This window comes from Eubalaena glacialis, chromosome 15, assembly GCF_028564815.1.
Source record: "Eubalaena glacialis isolate mEubGla1 chromosome 15, mEubGla1.1.hap2.+ XY, whole genome shotgun sequence".
NCBI lineage: Eukaryota > Metazoa > Chordata > Mammalia > Artiodactyla > Balaenidae > Eubalaena > Eubalaena glacialis.
The window spans coordinates 67,006,386-67,023,326 of record NC_083730.1 but is presented as its reverse complement, the minus strand read 5'-3'; the positions used below and the strand labels follow the sequence as shown (position 1 = coordinate 67,023,326).

General features: G+C 54.5%; 2 protein-coding genes across 5 annotated transcripts in view; one reads left to right on the top strand and one right to left on the bottom strand.

Annotated features, from left to right (window-relative positions):
* The window catches only part of PI4KA (phosphatidylinositol 4-kinase alpha), a 95,242-nt gene extending 94,768 nt beyond the window's left edge, over window positions 1-474 (bottom strand). For 2 of the 3 annotated variants that reach the window (XM_061170169.1, XM_061170171.1), the window contains exon 1: window positions 268-441. In XM_061170169.1, coding sequence (XP_061026152.1) covers window positions 268-414 — 147 coding nt within the window. In that variant the 5' untranslated portion in view covers window positions 415-441. The other variant, XM_061170170.1, reaches the window with a different exon arrangement.
* Window positions 475-674: 200 nt separating this feature from the next.
* Window positions 675-13,936, top strand: SNAP29 (synaptosome associated protein 29). Of its 2 annotated transcripts, XM_061170090.1 has the most exons (6): window positions 728-1,060; window positions 5,664-5,860; window positions 6,644-6,729; window positions 8,167-8,265; window positions 11,062-11,265; window positions 12,473-13,936. In XM_061170090.1, the coding sequence occupies exons 1-5, from the start codon at window positions 824-826 to the stop codon at window positions 11,217-11,219; spliced, it is 777 nt and encodes a 258-aa protein (XP_061026073.1). In that variant the 5' UTR covers window positions 728-823; the 3' UTR covers window positions 11,220-11,265; window positions 12,473-13,936. The 2 variants fall into 2 exon arrangements, with proteins under 2 accessions (XP_061026074.1, XP_061026073.1); XM_061170091.1 differs by having other exon boundaries at window positions 675-1,060; window positions 11,062-13,936.
* The last annotated feature ends 3,005 nt before the right edge of the window (window positions 13,937-16,941 follow it).

The following is a 16,941-nucleotide window of genomic DNA, read 5'->3' as shown; positions in this document are numbered from 1 at the left end:
CTCGCCGCCGCCCCCGCCCGTCAGTGTCACCAGGCGGCCCCGCGGCTCAGCCAGCCCGAGCTCACAGCCCCGCCCGCCCGCCACACGGGCCCCAGACCCCCGCCTGCCAGCGCCCCGGCCCTTGGCACCTAGCCGCGCCGGCTCCTCCCTCAAAAACACCCCGCGCCCCCGGCAGCCGGGACCCCCTCGGCCTCCCGCAGACCCCCGCCCCGCCTCCCGCGCCCCGGGCCCCTCCTCCTGTCAGCCCGCGCCCAGCCGCCGAGCTACCTTCTCCAGGGATGCCGGTCTCTGCACGGCCAGGGAGCGGGCCAACGACAGGACCGTGTTGAAATAGAAACCCCGTGACGCGCCGGCGCCGGAGCCCGAGCCGGAGCCGCCGCCACCGCCTCCCCGGGCCGCGGCCGCCGCCATCATCGCCCCGCGGAACCGCCCTCCGGCTTCCCTCACCGGGATCGCGACTGCCGGAGCTCACGGCGCAGGCGCGGCCTCATCCGCCCTCCCCGCCACGTGACCTCTCTGTTGCCGACGCCAACGGGGCGTGGCCTCGGGCAGATCCACCGCCGGGGGGGGCCGGGAGCCTTGCGGCCTGCGGCGGCCGCGCGCACCGGGTGTGGCCCACCCCCCGCAGCGGGGCACGATGGTCGGCTCCGAGGTGGGGCCTCCGCTAGCGGCTGGCGGAAGGAGTTTGCGCGGCGCCGGCTACGGCCTTACGGGAGCTTCTGTAGGTTCTCTGCGCTACGGCAGCTGCCCCGTGGTCAGAGAGCGCTCCTCGCCTCGGCCGCGCCCGGCTCCTCCCGCCTGCCCCAGGCCGAGCGCTGGCGCCATGTCGGCCTACACCCGAAGCTACAACCCGTTCGACGACGACGCGGAGGACGAGGGCGTCCGGCCGGCGCCGTGGACGGACAACCGCGACCTCGCGGACTGGCCCGGCGCTCCCGCCGACCGGCAGCAGGCCCTGCGGCAGGAGGTGCTGCGCCGGGCCGAGGCCACGGCCGCCAGCACCGGCAGGTCCCTGTCCCTGATGTACGAGTCCGAGAGGATCGGAGTCGCCTCCTCCGAGGTGAGTCCGCGGTCGCCGGGGCTCCTGGGGGCTCCACCGGTCAGCCAGGACGGGTCTTGTACTTTGGTGACTGGACGGTCGGTAACAATCTGTTAGCTACGTAGAGACGCGCGTTTTCACACCCGAAAGGGGCAGTTTGCCCCTGGCGATCTCCTGCGCTTAGTCCACAGAGTTGTTTTTTTACGTCTCGTCAGGGGTCATTTCCACGCTGTCCGGTCCAGGTAAGTAGGAATTCTAGACAGCAGACCCCGGGTTAGGGACGTGGAGGGTCTGTTCCTTTTACACATTTCCTGGACAGAAGTCTGGCCCGTGGCTTCAGCCCTTCCTCCTGGAGTGGCCCAGCGAGGACTGTGCCTGCTGGTGTCAAGCGTCCGAGGAGATGGGCCTTGGGTTCTTCCTGGCACTGAGCGCTCCTCCGCCTCTCCAGGAGGGGAGTGAAGGTCTTGTCTGCCTGGACACTGCTGAGTGCGCCGGAGCCCGAGTCTGGTCGAGTCTAGGGCCTTACGTTTCCTTCCCGATCCCAACGAAGATGTCCTAGAGAGACAGGGGCGGTCTGTGACAGTCTGCCGTCCCAGCTCAGCTTCTGCAGTTCTTCTTAACGTCCACAGATGGTTTCAGAGAGTAGGACCTTGGGTAAGAGCTGTTCTTTCTTAGGCACCACATTCTCGCCTCAGCGTACTAATGAAACAGTTGTGTTGGGCATTTCTTTAGAAAGTTTTTTAAAATGTAATAACCTGTGATTGCTATATCAGCTAAAAATAATTCATCTTAAGCATTTGTAGTTCTGGAAGCTAAAGCATCATGTTCTTCCCTGGGTCTCTTCGTCATTCTTTTCTCTGGCAAAGTTCCCTCTGACCTGGTCACTTACAGTCTTGGACAGTTTTGAGGTCCGTCCCATCATTCTCCCAGTACCACTTCCTTGGGTTATCTCCCTTTCCCACTTCTCCTTATCACCAGATCCCTCAGTGGCCCACTTGCCTGTCTTTAGCCTCATTGAGGAAGTTTTGCTTGTGTCTACTGGATTCCTACATTCCAGTCTAAACGGAAAATGTTGACTTAGACTTGGGAGGAGTGCCTGAAGTCTTAGGGCCCAGGTGGAGGGGTCACTTGATTAAGGGTCCCAGGCCCAAGGAAGCCAACTAAGAACTGTTTAAAAAGACATCTTTGGGGACTTTCCTGGTGTTCCAGTAGTTAAGACTGCACTTCCAATGCAGGGGACATGGGTTTGATCGGTGGTCAGGGAACTAAGATCCCACATGCCAAGCAGCACAGCCAAAAAAAAAAAGACATCTTTGGCAACTGAGAACGGGTGAAGTAGGAAATCAGAGTGACAGAAAGTAGAATACTGTGGCAGAGGATACCCTGGAATCTGGCTTCTAAGGCTAAGGTGTAGATAGGAGGAGGAGGAGGGACGTTCCCAAGGAAGAGAAGAGTCACACGAAGGCACTGGCCCAGCGCCGCAGCTCCTGAGCAGGAAAGTGTTGCCCAGGAAGCCTTCCAGGAAAGGGCCTGGAGGAGGAGCTTAGGACCCGGTACAGTCAGAGGGCAGGTCAGGAGTGCCAAAAACACAGAGGATGATGTTGTTTCATAAAGATTGTGGTGACAAACCCCATGCTGCCCCCAAAGTTCTTTCTTTCCAATAATGGGGACCATGAGAGCAAAGGCAGAGTGGCACCTCAGGCCGTGAGGCTTGGCATGGCCAAGCCAGGTGTTGCTGTGAGAGGTACGGTATGATCATGACTGAGCAGGTGACAGGCTCTGTCATCAGTGCGATTACACATGGAATTTTATCCAGGATTGAATCAGTTCTCAATTATTGGAGGCCCTGGGAGGCAGGAATGGTCAGCACCCCCGTCTCCACCCCACCCCATAATCTCCAAATTGTCTTACTGTCTTTGAATCCCTTTCATCGCTCTTTCATTCCCCTGGGGGATGGAGGGGGGTGGTGGTGAGTTCTGTCCCAGCAGACCCAAATCACCGCTAAACTAACCTCCTAACTTAGACAGGTGCCCGTCACATACCCAGCTGAGAGGTGCCGAAACAGGACACATGTTTTAGACGGTGAGGACTTGACTTTTTTGGGCCCAGCGTGGCAGCAGTGGGAAAGTTACTTAGTCAGATCACCTCTAGTGAAGGAGAGCTGCCCTTCTCCTGAGAAACTTGTAGGGTTCACCTTCTGGAAGGCTCTCACCTCAGGTCCTGACCCCACAGGATAGAGGAGAGGTGGGCCGGCCTGGGGAGCACAGTGCAGAACCATAGAGACTTGTAGGCCACAGGGCTCTTCCACTTCTCGGGCTTAATTTGTTTCTTCTTTTCTTTCCCTAAGGTATAATTTTTGTGAAGTGATTATCCAGTCACAGGGTTCAAAATTGAGTTGATACAGAAGGCTCCTCCCACCCGCTGCCCCCCCACCCCCAGCCACTCACCTTCTGTTCCTGCAGTGTCCTTGTGGAGATATTCTGTGTATAAAAACCTGCTTATACTTATCTTTTTGGTTTTTTTTTTTATTTTAACTTAAGCAGAAGTGTTCTGTATATTCCACATTGCATGTTGCTTGACAAGGTGGAGGGCATTCCATAGCAACACGTGATGCGCTGCTCTTTTTTTTTTTTGGCCACACCGAGTGGCTTGTGGGATCCTAGTTCCCCGACCAGGGATTGAGCCCAGCCCAGCAGTGGAAGTGCAGAGTCCTAACCACTGGACCTCCAGGGAAGTCCCATGCTCTTTCTGCGTCGTGGTCCCTCTAGTGGATGACTTCTGTTTCTGCGGCCAGTCCCCTAATGCTGGGCGTTTGCCTGTTTGTGTCCCATGTGGACGCAGTCTTCATGTGCCCTTTCACCACCCTGGCCAGGGAGACCGCCTGCCCGCTCTGGCTGCTGAGCACGCGCCAGTGACGTTTTGTGGGGCCCAGGGTCTCAGTTCAGGGAGTCCAGCAACAAACCTTGGACGAGGGCCTGAGTGGCCAGCTTGGTTAGCATCAGCGGAAGGGAAGTCGGGCCAGGATTCTCTCAGCAGCCCGGCCAGCACATCCTGCACACGGTCTCGTGCGGGGCCCCCTCACCTCATTGAGTCTTTCCAGCACTCGACAATCGCCAAACCCTGCTGGGCCTTCAGTTCAGAGAGGTGGGCCACAGGGGGACGGACACCTCTCCAGACTGGGAACGGAGGCCATCGCAGCCCTCTGTTCTGGGTGTCCCCGTGAGTTGGGGTGGTGCCCTCATCCTCTGGGCAGACCCTTCCCCTCTCCAGGTGAGGGGCTGTACTGACCGGAGCCTCCCCTCCAAGGCAGCCCGGGCTGGTTCTGATGCAGCCAGAGTTCTTAGCACAACCCTATCCTGAAGCAAAAGCTGACGGAGGGAGACGGACAGCTGCTCGGTTAAGTAATTCCCAGTAGATTTTATAAAGTATCAGTGATTGAATTTGACTGTTGAAAAGTTCTAGAATCAAACTTGCTGGCTCCTTAGCTGTGACGAGGCACCTTGTGAGGCCGGGTCTTTACCATCCAGGCAGGTCATACATCCCACGCCAGCGCCGTGGCATCTGGCCGTGTCTGCTGCTCCTTCCTAAAATGTCCACCCGTGGCCGCCATGGTGTCTGGGGGACCTTGCTTTGCTGACCAGGAGTTGTGCTGGGGAAGCCCAGGGGCTGTCTGCTCTGCAGCCTTCTGCCTCTGAGAGTGAGAAGTGCTGTTTAGAGGTGTTGTGGGGGTCCCCAAGAGCACCCTCAGGTTTAACGATTCCCTAGAAGGACTCAGAATTAGTAGAGCTGTTATACTCACGGTTGTGGTTTGTTACAGCAAAAGGATGCAGATTAAAATCCTCAAGGGAGACAGGCTGGTGGGCAGAGTCCGGGAGAGCAAGCACAGCTTCCCGTTGTCCCCTCTCTGTGGAGTTGTGTGCGCAGCCTGCACTCCCCCCACGGTGACGTGTGACATCCAGGAGGCACAGCTGCCCACCTGGCTGACTGGAGTCTCCAGCCCCTCCAGAGGTCACACTGTGTGGCTCAAGGCCCCTCACCCTGTAAACCACATTGCTGGTGCAGACTGTCAGGCTGGCCTGAGGACTCAGGGAAGCAAAGTCACTCTTCAGGCTAATCCGAGGGCAAGGAGCCAGACAAGGCCTTTCTCGGGAACACACGGTGTGAGCGGCCCCGGGCAGCCTGCACATGCAGCTAGGGGCACCAGCCTTTGCCCTTGGTGGTTCTCTTGCCACCTAAGACCACTCTACACTGCCACTCCTGCCGGGACGGAGCCCCGCATTCGAGCATGTTCCCCGCCAGCTCCTGCGTCCCTGCTGGTGTGTATGTGTGTCATGCTCCCTGGGAAGGGGAGCGACATTGATGGGGGTAAATCTCAAGTTTCTAGATTCAGCATATTGACTCCAGATCGACCTCTGCCTGCTGGTTGTTCAAAACCAGAGTTTAATCGCAATCAGGATGAGACACTTAGTGCCGGCACCTTCCCCTCCAGAGCTCGGGCGGGACTCAGGTTGGGGTGGGGGCTGCGCCATCCCCAAGTGCTGGCTGAGGATTTACAGAGAGCCTGCCTCTGCGGGTGACGGGGAGCTACAGAAGGTGCAATTCCATCATGTCTCATCCTCCCCAGGAGCTCGTGCGCCAGCGAGGGGCCTTGGAGCGCACAGAGAAGATGGTGGACAAGATGGAGCAGGATCTGAAGACCAGCCAGAAGCACATCAACAGCATCAAGAGTGTGTTCGGAGGGCTCGTCAATTACTTCAGATCCAAACCCGCAGAGACCCCACCTGTGCAGAATGGCACCCTCGCCCCCCAGCCTAGCAGCAGGTGAGCGGTGCCCAGCTGCCCGGAGCAAAGCAGCAGAGGGGGGTTTAGTGCGGGTGGCCGAGCCTTTCAGGACACTTCTCATGCCTTAAAGGGACCAAAGGACCCTGAAAGTTACTCACTGGGAGGGATTTGTCTTCAGACATTTTGAAACAAGAAGCATTCTCCACTGCTCTTGATTGTGTGGATGTGACCGCTGTTCAGTCTGCAAACTCTGCGTGAATTGGGTCTCCGTAAATTACTGCTCCTCGTAATTTGAAAGAGAGAATGTTCACTCTAATCAGTATAGATGTGACTCACTTCACCGAATTTTTGCTTTAAAAAGTCTTCATGTCCAACTTCCCCATATCTAATTCAAGTTGCCCATTGATTATCATTTTAAAATCAGAGATTATTTTCCTCAAAATTTTTGGCTAGAGGTATAATAAAATCATACTGCAATTTTGGCCGGCATATAAATGTCATGTGTTCAAACATAAAAGAATTCAGTTTCTGCTAAAACATGATTGTTGCTCATATGTCAGATCATTGTATCTGTCTTTTATTATAAAGACAATATCACCATATTACAGAAAATCTACACCTTGCTTACCGTAACACAAAGAATGTAGATTGCTCCCCTTATTCAGTGTTTTCATAATTGCAGTTAGAATATTCATTTGGCTTTGTATCTTGGTCAGAAGAGGCATTTGATTTTCTCACGTGGGCACTGTTAGAAAAGACTGCACTGTCACAGGTGGTTTTCCTTTCTAAAAGTTTTCTTTTTCTCGTAACTTTTATCCAAAGGTTGAAAGAAGCCGTAGGTACAAGTATAGACCAGGAGGCACAGTACCAGGCCAGCCACCCAAACCTTAGGAAGCTCAATGACTCAGGTCAGTGCTCCTGCCCACACTCGGGTTCTGCGGGGACACCTTGCACTGGGTAGGGGCGTCAGGGGCCCCAGTGCCTCTCTCAGGGAGCTGGGGGTGTGCGTTATGGAGGGTTCAGCCCTGCTCCCCCGTGGAGGGAGGGATAAGGAAGTGGGAGCCTGGCCTGTATAGCTCTGAGATCTTCAGGCGGGGAAACACCTATGCTGAGTAGGATATGACCCCCCGGACATCCACGGCCTAATCCCCAGGCCCCAGGAATATGTCAGGTCATGTGGCAAAAGGGGAATCGTGGTCGCAGAGGGAAGTACAGTTACTGATCGGCTGACTTGAGGTGGGGAGATTATCCTGGGTTTTCCGGTTGGACCCAGTGAAATCGCAAAGGTCCTTTGCAAGTGGGAAGGAGGCAGAGGAGAGAGTGATGGAGTGAGAGGTTTGAAGGTGCCGGGCAGCTGGCTCTCAGGTGGAGGAGGGGCCGCTGCTAAGGATTGACCTCCAGGGGCTGGAAGGGGCCGGGAATCGGATTCTCCCTAAGTGCCTCGAGGGGAACCAACCCCACTGACACCTGGGTCTGAGGCCAGGGAGACCCAGCTTGGACGTCTGACCTCCAGAACCGAAGGATGGTTTGTGGTATTTTGTTGCAGCGAAAGAAGGAGGCTAATGTAGCCCCCGAGGCCCAGTGGGCGCAGAAGCGGCCGTGTGGACAAGCAGTGTGAGATAGGAGGTGTTTTGTGTCAGATCGTCCCGATAATATCAAATGATGGGCCCAGAAACATCCCTCATCTGGAACGGAATCAAGGCCTCCTGGGGGCTCTGTCGACCCCTAGAGAGCTGGGCACATTGGAAGTAACCAGATGGTTCCTGTGCCGCCTGTGGGCACAGCCGAGGGGAGGCCTGGAGGAGGAGGGCCCGGAGGTTCATCTGGGAAGGCGAAAGCCGCGGAGGAAGTGGGAGAAGACTGTGCGCTGAGGGGCTTCCGTAGGCCATGCTGAAGGAGAGACCCCAAGTCTAGAAAGAGATGGTCCCCAGAAGACATAACCTGGGTGACAGGGCTTTTCTGTGTGCCTTTGGAAACTGAGGTTCAGAGAAGATTTCTGGGGGCAAATGTGCATCATTTAACGTTTCTTTTTCCGGAGCCTGTGTGGGTTTGCATGGTGGCTGCTCCAACTGCCATACCATTACGTGCATGAATCTCTTTCCTGAGCTCGCGGGTCCGTGTCTGACCAGGTGACCCATAGGCTGGGCTTCTTTGATCTCCGAGGGGCTGCCCTCAGGAAGCGTCTCCCTCCCGCCCCTTCCCCGTCCCCCGCCTGCCTCTCTCGGTGGCCTCAGAACTGACCGCCTTAGTCCCTCCACCCGTTTTCCAGATAAAGATGAGTTTTGTGAAGCGGCATTTCAAGTGTGTCAGTTATCCGTCCTCCCGGTGTTTCTTTGTCAACTCAGACTCCATCCCTGGAGGGGCCGATTCTGCCTTGAGCTCCGAGGCTTACCCAAGGAACCCGCACCTGCGCACCTGTCACCAGAGGATCGACAGCAACCTTGGTAAGACCAGAGCACCGCCACCAGCACCACGGCTTGCGTGCGCCGGGGCCTCCCGGTGTCCACCCCTGCACGCACACACACACACACACACACACGCGCGCGTGCGCAACATCCCAGCCCCTCACCCTCTCTGGGGTCTGCCCGCTTGTCTCCGTCCCCACCTCTTGTCTGGGAGGTGACAGCGACAGGGTCAGGGTCTGGGGACTGCCCCGTGCAGCCTGGGCTCTGCCCACCCCCCTCACCACCCGGCTGTGCCACCCCGCTTCCTCCGTGTGCCCTGGGCTCGGGGAGGGTCAGGTGAACAAAACGGGAAGGCTCGCGGGAGGCAGCCCAGCAGGTCAGGCATACGTGGGGCCAGCAGCACCTTGGCCACATGGCCAGGCCCCCTGCTTCCTGGGCCTCGGGCTCCAAGGCGCCCTGTCGTAACCATATACCTGCTGGCTTCTCTGGTGTCTCCCTAACCAGTCTCCAGAAACACAGGAGAAGTTCAGTTTTGTCCCTGCTTTACACCCAGGGCCCAGAAGACGAGAATGGAGAGAGGAGGGGGTTATTTGCAGTCGGGTGGAGGAGCTGGCCCCTCAGCAGCCCCCTCTGACCTTTGCTCCCTGTGTGGAAACCTCCCCCATGGCCACCCAGGTCACTTGTCAACCCTCCTCCCCCTTAGGGGATGGCAAAGAGGGTGAGACAGAAAGGAATGCTTCCCCTGCTCCCTCCTCCCAGGGGCCCCCAGCTCTCCCAGGGCAGTGCCCACTCCAGCAGCCCGGGCCACTGGTATAGACAGCACGTGAGCCAGACCCACGTCCTTTGTTTAACCTTCATTTAACCTTTGTTTCTCAGCACATAGACTCATTGTAGAAAACTGTGAAGTTAGGCAAGTGCCCTAAGGAAACCAACACCCAGATTCCACCGTCCAGCAGTGACGACTGCTTTGGTGTCATTCCTTCTGTTTCTCCACCCTGAACCCCAACTGCTCTCTGCCCTCGGAGCCCAGGGGCACCCCGGAGGTCACCGCTTGCTTGTCCTCTGGACTCGGCCCTGGAGCCGAAGGCGTCAGGCAGAGGGTGCATCTGCCAGGCCTGACTCCAGAGAAACACAGGGGCTGGCGGGCCCCCCGTCCTCCCCACCAAAGGTTTCCCCACCAAGAAAGGCTGGCACTGGTGCCTGCTGGGGGGAAGACCTATGCAGGGGGCGAGATTCAGGAATGCAGGGAGTGCAGCAGGAAGAAGACCAAGGACAGCCCATCCCAGAGGCTGAGAGTGTGCAGTGGGACGGGCAGGGTGAGCGGGACACAGAGCAGCGCAGGGGACCCCAGCACGGCCGTCCACGGGCCCTGCTGATGGGACCACACCACCACCCCGGGCAGGTCCCTCTCCCTCCTGGACGCCTGGCCCTGCTGGCGGTCCCTTGCCAGGCGGCCCTCCCTGATCCAGCTTCTCGCCCCAGTGCAGCTCCTTGCGGGTCCCAAGCCGTCCCAGCTGCCGGCAGCTCCCTGAGACCTGGGCGGCTTTACAGCTGTCAGTGTCCATAGGACACGGGTACAGGCTTTCTTTTCTTTTTTTTTCTCTTTTTTTTTTGTTGTTTTTCTTGCGTTGGGTCTTCGTTGCTGCACGCCGGCTTTCTCTAGTTGCGGCAAGCGGGGGCTACTCTTTGTTGTGGTGCACAGGCTTCTCATTGTGGTGGCTTCTCTTGTTGTGGAGCACGAGCTCTAGGCATGCAGGCTTCAGTAGTTGTGGCACGTGGGCTCAGTAGTTGTGGCACATGGGCTTAGTTGCTCTGTGGCATGTGGGATCTTCCTGGACCAGGAATCGAACCCGTGTCCCCTGCGTTGGCAAGTGGATTCTTAACCACTGCGCCACTAGGGAAGTCCCAGGAAGACCATTTCTAAAAAATCTGATTCTGCTTAGATTTGTGGTGCCATTGCCAACTATTTGTGTATTTTGACCTTTTTCACTTAATGTTTTATCTTTAACTTAGTGAAAAGGCTTACAAAGCACCACGTCTTCTGTTTTCCCCCAGCTCTTTCCTAGTAAAAGGGCAGAAAGCAGCTCTGGGTGTGACCCCATCCCCACACCCTGTGCACATGCACATACACATTCAGGGCACACACGTGCACACACACACACCCAGGGAAGGGGCTTTATATTCATCTGGACAGAGTCAGTCATGTCACGACTCCCCTCTGTGGTCTGCACAGCCCCATCAGGGGACCCCGGGCCCCTCGGCTGGTCTCCTCCCCACTCATGGTCAGTTCTTTCTTTGTCACTGTGCTAAGGAAGCCCTTCACATACTCGAGGCCGACCATGTCCTTATAGACCTTATTCTTCTTAAAAATGAATTGAGATTGATTTTTACAACTTTTTGTAAAAGAAGGGAAATACTTATTACAAAGACTGGAAAAGCCTGAGGTGTATCTCAGATGTGTTTCCAAATGGGGATCTTCCTCTTCGCCACTCTGGACCTGTGCTTTACCCAGCTTTAGGGAGCTGGGGATGTAAGGTTCAAAGGCAGCTGAAAGGTGTGTGGCTCTATATGAATTTCTAAAATAAACACCGTGTACTAACAGTGGATGTCCCGGTGGGCGGCAGGGAGGAGTGGCTTTCCTGTTAAGCGCTACTGCTTTCTCTTCACTTGCACATGTTTTGGAACATGTAACCAACGCCCTGGCATCTGGCCTGTCTTCTAGGGAGGAGGGGTCAGTGACCACAGTGCTGCCAAGCCCATGGGGGGAGCATCTGGGGATGCAGGTCCCGATGCTGTGACTTGGCTCAGGCCCGTGTGTGCTCTCCTGTCCCGCAGATGAGCTGTCCGTGGGCCTGGGCCGGCTGAAGGACATCGCCCTGGGGATGCAGACGGAGATTGAGGAGCAGGACGACATTCTTGACCGCCTCACGACCAAAGTGGACAAGTTAGACGTCAACATCAAGAGCACAGAGAGGAAAGTTCGGCAGCTTTGAAGACAGAGGCGGATTTCCACTCCATTGTGATGAAAAGATTTGAAAGGTCTTCTTTTAAACTCCCAAGAAATTTCAGTTATTACTTTAGAATGTGATTTCACATGTGTTTGCAAATGTTGTAACAGAGTGGGTCTCAAAAGAGGTTTTGTTGTAGAGAAAGCGTGTGCCCCACTTCTCTGAGGGCCCTGACTGGAGGTGTGCGGGCAGAGTGGTGGTCATGCTGGCCTCTGCTTCCGTCTGCTGTGCTTCTCGTCCCCAGGCCTCCACAAGGCAGAGCGCTGAGGGCCATGTGACCCGCGTTTTTGGGCATCCTTCTCCCCACGACCCCCACGAGCACATTGTGATGCTCTGAGCCCCTTGGCAGGCGTTTGATTTTAGTAGGAGGGGATTCAGACCAGCCCTGCTCACTGTGATGCCTGGAAGCACATAGGGAACTGGGTGAGCCCCGCTGCCCCTGCATGGGGTTAGGAACACGTTCTGCCCTGGCTGGAGGCTCCCTGGCCAGCTGGCTGAGGCCTGCAGAGCGTGAGAGAGGAGCATCACACAGACGTGCTCCACCAAGCTCTCTGCCCTCAGGTCACCTGGACCAGGCCCCCCATCCAAACATGTTTACTCGGTGCCTGGGGTCCCCTGGCCCATCCAGGATTCCCACCCACTCTTCTGTGCTGCTGGCAACATGCCTTGACCCATCACTGGATTCTCTGGCCCCAGTTTTAGGACTGAAACTCCACTAATGACGCTGACTGTGCACAGAAGGATATGGCTTTAAAAAAAAGCCCAGACGTTATCATTCTACCTGGCCTAGCTTGTTCTCTCTTGATTTTACAAAAAAAGAGAATCTTTTAAAAGTACTAATTAAAATTGATTTCTGTACTTAAAAGAATTTCTTTACATTGGTACCTCCAACAAAATAATTGAAGCCATGAGGTCCTGGTCTTTTTAAAAGCAAATAAATTAAAATATTTTGAAGATGGTGGAAGGGACTGATTTTAATAAGACAGATTAGGTTGGAAACCTTAAAATCACAGTGCCTTTCACCTTGAAACCTGGCCCCGGCATGGTGACCTTCACCACTTTGGTTCAGTAGAATATAAACAAAGTCCCTTAAAGCAAAGGAACGTCTTTAAGGGGCAGCAGTAATGCAGCAGCGTTTATGTAGCAATTCAACTATAAAAGTTCCATCCCATAATGCCTGACTTTCCTAAAAACATGACAGCCTCCGTGGGCAGACACAACTTTCTGTCATGTTCCAGCCGCCCTGCGAATCTGACCCACATCACTGTGCTGTGCTGATGCTGTGGAAGATAATCAGACCCACATCTGCTTATCACGAGCCCATCATGGTTGTTCTCCTGGTAACTGGAAAAAGGAAAAATTTTACATGTCCACCAGGCCCACACTGAATGAGTTCACAGGGCCTCCAGCAAAAAGGCTGCTCCGAAGCGTGACACCAGGATGCAGGGCAGCCTGGGGGTGCCTGTCCACCCAGCATCGTTCCCGGGTTTTCCTCCATGACGCCGCCTTCCTCAACGGGTGTCACGATAACTGTTCCTGCTCCTCGCCCTCTGGCATAGACACGTGGAGATTAGTCAGCACACCTAGACCTGAGCTTCTCCGTTTGAATAAACACAGACAAAGGCCACTGCCAAACACTGTCTGCAGCCCTCCTCTCACATAATGGGGTTAGTGATTTAACCAATTTGAAGCAAAGTAGCACCTTATTTTGTGTCTTTTGTTGGATTGATGAAGCCGATCACCACCACCCCCTTTTTTACCCCAAGCTGTGGAGGGAGAGTTGCCCTCACTCTTCTAGAAACGTTTCCCTCGCACATGTCTCCCCGTATATTTGGTTCTGTTCTTGTTCACATCCCTCATTCTAAGGCCTGGGCCAAGGGCCTGTCTCATCCTCGTGCTGGGCAGCATCTCTGCCGGGTCCCCACCTGCTCCCGCACCCACTGAGGGCCAGTGGCTGCTGCTTCACACAGCAGAGCTGCTCACACTCTCAGAGAACAAAGGAGGACCAGAGGAGCCTCCAGGACCTGCGTGTGGTGACTGTGAGCAGAGGAAGACTCTGCCCTCTGGACACACGTGTCAGGGAGACACAGGGGTGCCCGGCCGGGGTTGTCCTTCTTGCCGCATGGGGTCCGGAAAACAGATCTGGAATTCCACGGTCGACCTGGAAACAAATTGTGCCTTCCAAAGAGTGGCTTTTCTAACTCAAGGTTGGTTACATGTTAAGTGTGCTCCTAACTTAACAATAAGCGCGTTCTCCTTCGGAGGAACTTTCTAACGTAGTGATTTGTAGTTAACAGTGACAGGTTGCCTCGTGGACGTCTTTTTTGCGTTATATAGGACAGGAGACCTGAATTTACCTCAGGTGGCAAGAATGGAAGTACATAAGTGCATTTTAATTTCTCTTTCTTTAACTTCTTTTTGTGAATATGTGATTTTAAGTGTACACCACACCAATTTAGTAAAAATCTTATACTTTGCCTACATAGGCCTTTTCTGCAGAATTTTTAAAGTTACCAATGTCGTTAAGCGTCTTCAGCTCTGATGGGTGAAATGTGTACAAAACGATGAGCGAGTCGTTAAAAGTGCACACGGGAGGGGCTTCTGCTCAGAGTGTGTGTCAGAGCAGCTCTTGTACTTCATGCCTTCAACTCCACAAATGACCATGTTCCTTAAAATAAAATGTGAAGTTGTTTTTTAATCGAGTTTTGCCTCCTGTGAGGTCCTTTTCAAAGAGCTGGTTGGGGGGGGACCCTCCTTGTTGAGTCCTCAGGTGTTTGGTCCTGGCTGCCACGTCTCGTGCTTCTTGAAAGCCTGTCAACCCATCTGTCCTGCCTCCCGGCGCCTCTGCAACGCTGTCTAGCTCAGGGCTTGGCACACCCTCAAGGGCCAGAGATTGGATGTTTTAGGCTCACAGGCCAAACAGTAGCTTCACATCGTCTTCCCTGTGTCCATCCCTAATGACCTCACTTTAAGTTAATTACCTCTGTAAGACCCTGTCTCCAAATGTCACGTTCTGAGGTTCTGGGGGTTTAGGGCTTCAACATATTAATGTGGAGGGGGGTGGCAGGGACCTGACATCTGACAGCCTTTATCTTCTTGGCGGGAACAGAGAGAGAGGACGGTAGAGGTGGGTCATCAGGGAAGGGCTGTCAAAGGCCCAGCTGAGATGGGGACTCAGAAGGACCCTAGTAATTAACACCTTTTATAGACTTTTTTTAAAAATTTATTTATTTATTTATTTATTTTTGGCTGTGTTGGGTCTTCGTTGCTGCGCACGAGCTTTCTTTAGTCGCGGTGAGCGGGGGCTACTCTTCGTTGTGGTACGCGGGCTTCTCATTGTCGTGGCTTCTCTTGTTGTGGAGCATGGGCTCTAGGCGTGCGGGCTTCAGTAGTTGTGGCACGTGGGCTCAGTAGTTGTGGCTTGCGGGCTCTAGAGCTCAGGCTCAGTAGTTGTGGCGCACGGGCTTAGTTGCTCCGTGGCATGTGGCATCTTCCTGGACCAGGGCTCAAACCCGTGTCCCCTTCATTGGCAGGTGGATTCTTAACCACTGCGCCATCAGGGAAGCCCCTATAGACTTTTTTTTCTTTTTTTTTTTTTTTTATTTATTTTTGGCTGCATTGGGTCTTCATTGCTGCGCACGGGCTTTCTCTAGTTGCAGTGAGCGGGGGCTACTCTTCATTGCAATGTGCAGGTTTCTCATTGTGATGGCTTCTCTTGTTGCGGAGCACGGACTCTAGGCGCGCGGGCTTCAGTAGTTGTGGCACGTGGGCTCAGTAGTTGTGGTTCGCGAGCTCTAGAGCACAGGCTCAGTAGTTGTGGCGCACGGGCTTAGTTGCTCCGCGGCATGTGGGATCTTCCCGGACCAGGGCTCGAACCTGTGTCCCCTGCATCGGCAGGCAGATTCTTAGCCACTGCGCCACCAGGGAAGTCCCCCCTATAGACTTTTATAAATAGTGGGGTTTCCAGCCCTGGAGTCACCAGGTGCTTTCGTGGCTGGAGTTCCAGAGCAGGCCTCCTGCCTGGGGCTGCCAGCAGAGCCGAAGAAGGCGAGTGAGAAGCCAGAGAGAGCTCTGGCCTGAGGCCTCGGGAGAGGGTCTGGCTCCTTGACTGGATCACCAGGCTGAAGTGTGGGCGCTGGCCCTGGAGCTTGGAGCAGAGGATGACTGACATGGATCTTTGCACTTTAGTGCCTCAAATTCTCCCAGAAGAATTCTCCTGAAGTCTAGGCAGGACCCGACTTGAAAGTAGGCCAAGAGCCAGAAGTGAAGCAAGTCGCATGAACATGCACAACACTGCTTCCCCCACAGAGGCGGCTTTTAGGGCTTTGGACCCACAGAGGCCAGAGACAAACCTCAAACCAGGGGCACCTCCAGGCCATTTAGAAATTAAGTCAAAATCAAGTTCTGCTAGGGTTTGATTGACTTTTTTTTTTAACGTTTTACTTTGAAGTTTCAGTTCTTGGAGACAGGCTGGTGCTAATCATGCCACCCCACCACTTAAAAACCTGCTCTGGCTCCCACCGTGGTTACAACAACAGTGCTTTTAGGGGAGCTAGCACATGATACCACTTCCACAGCCCCAAGTGGGGGTTCCAGGCCCACAGGCCAGAGCGGGCCAGTTTCTTACAGAGACTCGCCAAAGTAACAATGACTTTATTTTATTTTTTTTTATTATTATTTATTTATTTTTGGCTGCACCCCGGGGCTTGCGGGATCTTAGTTCCCTGACCAGGGATTGAACCCGGGCCCCAGCAGTGAAAACACCGAGTCCTAACCACTGGGCCACCAGGGAATTCCCAAAAACGACTTTTAAAATGAGCTAGAAGGCCATAATTACTCATTTACAACAAGAAATATAACTGTCAAACAATTTAAGCTGGAGTGTAAGCTGCAAAGTCGATGGGACTCCAGAGCTTGTGCCCAGCGCAGGGCGAGCACTCAGCAAGTTTCTGTAAATGAATGGCTTAAAAAAAAAAACGAAGGCCAGAAGGGAGTGAAATTCTTGTCCAGTGGGTACATGAAAATGTGCTCAACATCACTAGTCATCAGGGAAATGCAAGTCAAAACCACAATGAGCTATCACCTCACACCTGTCAGAAAGGCTGTCATCAAAAAGATAACAAATAAAAAGTGCTGGTGAGGGGCTTCCCTGCTGGTGCAGTGGTTAAGAACCCACCTGCCGGGGCTTCCCTGGTGGCGCAGTGGTTGAGAATTTGCCTGCCAATGCAGGGGACATGGGTTCGAGCCCTGGTCTGGGAAGATCCCACATGCTGCGGAGCAACTAGACCCGTGAGCCACAACTACTGAGCCTGCGCATCTGGAGCCTGTGCTCTGCAACAAGAGAGGCCGCGACAGTGAGAGGCCCGCGCACTGCGGTGAAGAGTGGCCCCCACTCGCCGCAACTAGAGAAAGCCCTTGCACAGAAACAGAGACCCAACACAGCCAAAAATAATAAATAAATAAATAAATAAAATTTTAAAAAAGAATCCACCTGCCAATGCAGGGGACACGGGTTCGATCCCTGGTCCGGGAAGATCCCACATGCCACGGAGCAACTAAGCCCACATACCACAACTACTGAAGACCGCGTGCCTAGGGCCCATGCTCCACAGCAAGAGAAGCCACTGCAATGGGAAGCCCACGCACCACAACGAAGAGTAGCCCCTGCTCGACGCAGCTAGAGAAAGCCTGCACACAGCAAGGAAGA

What these genes read in the sequence shown, in the direction of transcription:
- SNAP29 (XM_061170091.1), top strand. Translation starts at nt 824, where the DNA reads ATGTCGGCCTACACCCGAAGCTACAACCCGTTCGACGACGACGCGGAG. An exon ending in TCGGAGTCGCCTCCTCCGAG is followed by an intron (nt 1,061 to 5,663) that starts GTGAGTCCGCGG and finishes CATCCTCCCCAG; the next exon opens with GAGCTCGTGCGCCAGCGAGG. An exon ending in TAGGAAGCTCAATGACTCAG is followed by an intron (nt 6,730 to 8,166) that starts GTCAGTGCTCCT and finishes TTGTCAACTCAG; the next exon opens with ACTCCATCCCTGGAGGGGCC.